Below are 6051 nucleotides of genomic sequence, written 5' to 3' on the forward strand. Positions count from 1 at the left end.
ATAAAGATTTCGAATAAAGATTGTTTATTTAATAATTAGTGGAAACACCCAATTTTGTGTTTAAAGCAGCAATGGCAGATTTGACTGCACCAACAGACCATGTACGTTCCAAATGGAATGCTTCACCAACAAACACAATCTTTTCACCAGTAATCGGATTCAAAGCCCATTGTTGCTTTTGGTCAATTGAGAGAGTAGCACTAGGTTGTTCGAAATACCAAGCATCATTCCACAATCTGTAGACCAATTCAACTGGAGTAGGAATAGTTGTGTTTGGATAAAGTTCCTTCAAATAATTCATAACAGTTGTTTGAACAAGTGCTGATCCTCCCATTTCGTATAAATCATTCCATTCCTTAGCACAGTGACCATCAGCATAGGCAGCTCTGAAAGCATTGGTTTCCTTTCCTTGTGGAGAGAGTGGAATTTCAAGATATTGTAAACAATTTGAATCAGTCCAGATTCTTCTTGCTGGGCTAACTTGTTCCCACCATCTTGAGGCGAATCTCAACAAGATTGTCACAACTGGAACAGCTTTGGATTGTTTCAAGGCAGGAGAAGCGTTCAAAGCACTACCGAATTGACCAGTTACTTGTTTGAAAGCTTGTGGAGGAATGTTAATAATGACATTCTTGGCATGAATGAATCTTAATGAAGTTCCAATCAAATATTTCTTGACACTTGAAGTTGAGAATGGAGAAAGATCAATTGACTTGACACTTTCAGACATGAAGAAAGTAACTCTACCAGTTTGTTGAGCAGCAAGGGTCATCTTTCTAACAAATTCACCCATTCCACCAATTGGATAAAAGTTCAATGGGTCAACTGAGTCAGCCAAAGCAAATTCAGCATAGGTCTTTCTATCAACTGCTTGGAAATCACCTCTAAATCTAAATGTTGACATGAAATAAGACATTTCCTCAGCACTTCCCAATCCAGATTGAGTATATGAGAAGGTATCTTGAAGTGGTGAATTTTGGAAAGCAGCGCTTCCAGTATCAAGTAAAACATCCCATCCACTAACAGCACCACTTGCTAAAGGATAACCTTGAGCTCTGAGAATTTCCTTATCATCAGTTCTGACACCTCTGGAAACCATCAAGACATTACTTGGAATTCCCAAAGCTTGTGCTTCATATTTATCAACATAGTAACCACTGGTAAAGTTAATATTCAATTCAGCAGCAAGATTCTTCATGACAGTGTGTTGATTATTGACTCTGACACCACCAAGGTCATACTTCTTCGAGTTGCCCAATGTGAAAGTTTCCAATCTTCCACCAAGTCTGCTAGTAGCTTCAACAACACAAATATTTTGTTTACCAGCTTTGGCAAGTTGATAAGCAGTGAACACACCAGCAATACCACCACCCAAAATGGCATAATCACATTGTGTTAAAGTTGCTGATTCGGCAGTTGCAGCAGAATCTGTGGATGGAATTTCTGATTCTCTGAGTGAGAATAAAAGTGGAATTTGAGAGGAGAAACCAAGAGTAGTGATGGCTACTGTGGCAAGAATCAAAGATGCCAATACCAAACCAAGTATAATGGCTGCTGTAGGCAATACTTTAGTTGTCTTGGTTGACTGTCCATACTCTAATAGATTTGTTAGTGGATCCAAAAGATAACATTCAATACGTACCTTTAGATATTGGTTGTTCAATATCCAGAGTGTTTTCTGGTTTGGAAGTCAAAATGTCCATTATGGCTTGTGTGAAATTTTTTTAATAAATGATAATATTAGATTTTAGGATGTCAGAATATTAATTGCCTGTTCGCCATGAACCCTTTGTTTGTTGAATGCTATAAATTACCAACAGCTTATTATTTTGTGAATTAAATGCCAAAATAGAAAGAGGCTATTTCAATAAGTTACCTTCTATATTTTCATAGTTTACAAAGAATTGGTCTGTAAGATCTGACATTGAGTCTCATGAAGGAAGATTTCACAAACTGCTGCCGTACGTGTTACTTGAATGCGCTGTAGATGGAATTGTGAACTGATTTGAACTTGGTATTACCTATCCAATTTCTTTACAGTAAATTTTGCACAAACCTCCTTAACATTTTAAGCTCTCATCTCATTGAGGAAACTCATTGGATATGTTGGAGCAATATCATAAATTGGACGAACACATATGGGTCTTGGGTATTTGTTGACCTCTCTTATTGAAATACAATTGGTATCATTTAATAAGCTTATTAAGAACTTTGACTACATCAGAAAAAGGTCGTATGCTTTCATATTGTTTCACAACAGTTGAATTAACTTGATCTCAACATCTACAATATCAGGTCATTTAGTGATCCTATCAGGATCTAAATTTCCATTTTACCAACATGGTGATATTTTGAAACTAGTTGACCTAATAGAAAGTCCTACTCCATTGTAATGAGTACAAATTGGTCCAAATTGATTGTCTGAAACACTTAATTTTTCAAATTCAAAATGTCCATTAGGGATTCTAATAGCACTTGTTCGCAAATCTACGTCCTCTCAATTCTTTCATTAAGTGTCCTCGTCATAATGCTCATTCAATCAATCTCCCATTCTTTCGAATCAAATGATAAAGTGAGGAGTAATTTTCTCAAATTGTCCGTCTTTTAATCTCCTTCATCATCTCTGTAATAATTTCAATCAAAAAAACAAAAATCCAAACACATCATCTGTGCTATACTCTATTGCACAGTAGAAAAAGCTAATAATAACAATACTACAATTATATAATTGGATTAGTATTAAATAATTAGAAGAAAAATGTTGAGTAAATTGAGAGTGCTCGGAGTTGGTGCTAACAAACTTTCAAGGAATTTTCTATCGAATAGAAGTGTTTCCTTGTCTTCATCATCCTATTTATCAGCCAGATATTCACGATTCAGTTGTGCAATTCAAGTAAATAATGCAAAAGTCAATTCTTCACCATCATTTAAATTTCCGAATTTAAATTATCAACATAATGAACAGAGAAATTATTCATCATCATCTTTTGATAATAACAATACTAATCAATCATCATCTTCTGGTGAAAAATCTAAATTCTCCTTCTTTAAATTGGTCAAGAAATTAGCCAAATATCTATTCCTATCAATCAGTGCAGTTTTAACATTGTTGGCAATTTGTATTCCACCTGGTTTATTGGTAGATTTTGATGAGGAATCGAGACGTGATAAATCAGCACTATTCTTTTTGATTTTGGATTCCTATAATGATACTTGGAGTATTTTGAAGAGATTTGTCACTTCATGTATTTCAATTACACAAGTAGCTCAAGCTTATAGAGAAATGAATAAGAGATTTGAACAACAATTGAAGGATATTTCAACCAACAAGTATACTGCTGAGGAGGAAGAGAAAATATTGATAGAATATATTAATGCAAGAAGAGAGACTAATTTGAAGGCAGCCAACTTGCTATTGGACTTGTGTTTGGTTAATGCTGGTGCCTATGTGAAAGCAGGTCAATATCTTGCCTCACTCAATTATGCCATTCCAAAGGAATTTACAGAAACACTTTCTGTTTTACAAGACAAGTGTCAACAACATGATTTTTCAGTGACTGAAAAGATTTTGAAGGAAGATTTTGATAAGGATTTCGAAGAAATATTTTCCTACTTTGAAAAAGAACCAATTGCCAGCGCCAGTATTGCTCAAGTTCACAAGGCAGTATTGAGAGAATCTGGAAAGAAGGTTGCTGTCAAGGTACAACATCCAAACTTGGAGAAAATGTTCAAATCTGATTTGAACACTATGAAATTCTTGATGTGGTCCACAAAGAAGTTTTTCGATTTCCCATTTTCATGGTGTTTACCTGAATTTGAAAAGTTTTTGATCAGTGAATTGGATTTTGTCAATGAAGCAGCCAATTGCACTCATTTCAAAACAATATTCAAGGATTATCCAAATGATCAAATTGATTCACCATATGTGCATTGGAATTTGACCAGTAAGAGAATTTTAACCATGGATTTTATTGAAGGAGTAAAATTGAACGACTTTGAAGGAATGAAAAAGTTGGGAATTGATGCTAAGGAAATAAGTCAATTGATTGTGGACAGTTATTCAATTCAGACATTTGTTCATGGATTTATTCACTCTGACATGCACAATGGTAACTTGCTTGTGAGAAGATCACCAAAAACAAACAGGGCACAAGTTGTCTACCTGGATCATGGATGTTACAAACACTTGGATGAAGAAACTAGAAAGGATTATTGTAATTTGTGGAAGGCAGCTATTTTCAGAGATCATGAAAATCTCAAACTCTACACTGAAAAGTTTGGAATTGATGGAAAGTACTATCCTCTCTTTGGTCTCTTCTTGACCTTCTCCAATTATATGGATAAGAGTTCAACAGCAATGGTCGATCAAAGAAAGAACATGTCAAAAGATGAAGTCAAGAAGATGTTCAACAATATTAGAGAAACCTTCTTCCCAGGCAGCAAACACAAAGCTCAAGATTTATTCAATATCATTGAAGAAATGTTCAAGAATATGAAATTAGATTTAATTCTTCTCATGAGAGCCAATATTCAAATTAGATCCATCACCAAAGAATTGGGTAAACCAATCAATAGATTTGCAACAATGGTTGAATACTGTCTCAGAGGTTTGCACTATGAAAGAGAAAATTATGGAATGTTATGCAAACCACACAGAGAATCCGATTCCAAGACAGTTCTTGTCACTAAGGTTACACCAACTCCATTCTTCCACACTCTCACCTTTCAATTATTAAGATTCAAATGTGAATTACTAGCTCTGGAAGTTGTCTTTGTTTTGGCCAGAATGTCCATGAGAGTTTTGAACTTTTTCATGCCAGGTAACTTTGAATCTGAAGAAGCCATGTCTGATGAGAGAAGAGAAACTGAACATGTTAAGGCAAGAATTGAAGGAAGAAGAAAAATGGAACTTGAATCAAAGGAAGACATGGAAGAATTATCTACTGAATCAACTACTCCTGCTCCTGCTCAATAATTTATAGATTTGGAAAATGGTGAATTGTAAATACAAATTGTAAATATTAAATGTAAATGATTCAATATTAAATCAATAGTGTAACATTTATGTCTGTAATTAGCCATCAAATAATATTGTAATAGTGCAATAGATTGAATCATTCACTCCGTGCCAATCAATTAGACAAGGGCGTACGATTGTATGAGGGAAATAAATGGCGAAAAATTGGGATTACGGCTCAATTATGTTCTATTAATTGTTTTGGATAATTTTAATACATAAACAATAAAAAACAAACAAAATGAACTCAAACGGTGGATGTGGATGCTCTAATGGTGCTACTTGCAATTGTGGAAGCAATTGTGCATGCAGCGGATGTGGTAAGGTTGAAGAAAAGCCACAAGAACAATCATGCTGTTCTGGCGGTTCATGCAGCAGAAAGTAAATGTTGTAAATTTAGTGTATAAAATAGAAAAACAACAATTATTGAGTGTTTTGAATAATAAATACAATAGTGTTTATTTAGAAAATTATTATTTATATTTTTATTTTAAATGATTGAAAATTATCGTTCCGAACTTGCATCAAACATGTGTCTCTGAAACGAGTCAACGATGAGAAATCATGTTATTTGAATTAATCTTGAAACCAATTAATTTGATGATATAAAGATATATTGCTTCTCCCTACAATGTTTATTTCTAATCTTCTTCATCTGAACATCATTTATCAAGTGAGGAACAAGTGAAAAGCATTTACAAAAACCAATTGCACACTTTACAAAATGTTGATGAACCACCCAGTTGCAAACCAGAAATGAAGGCTTCATGTTGAGAACTTGTCTTATCGCTTGCTGATCAACCAGAAGTTTGCTGCCAGCAGAAGCAGGAACTTGCCAGCACAATCATTTTAAAAATAAAACACTTTAAAAAAAATTCCTATAACTCTTTTCACCACCACATACAAACACAGTCAAAATGTCCAACTTTGATGTGAATTCAATCATTGAAAAGGCTGATTCCAAGGATAAGGATATTCGTCATATGGCCCTCTATGACTTGAGTAACGAATTACAAAAGGAAAATTTAAAGTTG

At 34.3% G+C, this 6051-nt stretch overlaps 3 protein-coding genes across 3 annotated transcripts in view; 2 read left to right on the top strand and 1 right to left on the bottom strand.

Annotated features, from left to right (window-relative positions):
* Positions 1 to 28: 28 nt before the first annotated feature.
* Positions 29 to 1703, bottom strand: NAEGRDRAFT_71264 (uncharacterized protein; the record flags this gene model as incomplete). The annotated part of the gene is made up of 2 exons (XM_002673666.1): positions 29 to 1596; positions 1643 to 1703. 2 exons carry the CDS (start codon positions 1701 to 1703, stop codon positions 29 to 31), a joined length of 1629 nt encoding a protein of 542 aa, XP_002673712.1.
* Positions 1704 to 2664: 961 nt separating this feature from the next.
* On the top strand, positions 2665 to 5047 carry NAEGRDRAFT_58948 (uncharacterized protein). The gene has a single exon (XM_002673588.1). The coding sequence runs from the start codon at positions 2759 to 2761 to the stop codon at positions 4973 to 4975; it is 2217 nt and encodes a 738-aa protein (XP_002673634.1). The 5' UTR covers positions 2665 to 2758; the 3' UTR covers positions 4976 to 5047.
* An 873-nt stretch (positions 5048 to 5920) lies between these two features.
* Positions 5921 to 6051, top strand: part of NAEGRDRAFT_58949 (uncharacterized protein) — a gene marked incomplete at its 3' end in the record, with an annotated part of 3899 nt that continues 3768 nt past the window's right edge. Inside the window, exon 1 of the mRNA XM_002673589.1 lies at positions 5921 to 6051.

Source organism: Naegleria gruberi (genome assembly GCF_000004985.1).
Source record: "Naegleria gruberi genomic scaffold NAEGRscaffold_45, whole genome shotgun sequence".
In the NCBI taxonomy this organism is placed as follows: Eukaryota; Heterolobosea; class Eutetramitea; order Acrasida; family Naegleriidae; genus Naegleria; species Naegleria gruberi.

What these genes read in the sequence shown, in the direction of transcription:
- NAEGRDRAFT_58948 (XM_002673588.1), top strand. Translation starts at nt 2,759, where the DNA reads ATGTTGAGTAAATTGAGAGTGCTCGGAGTTGGTGCTAACAAACTTTCA.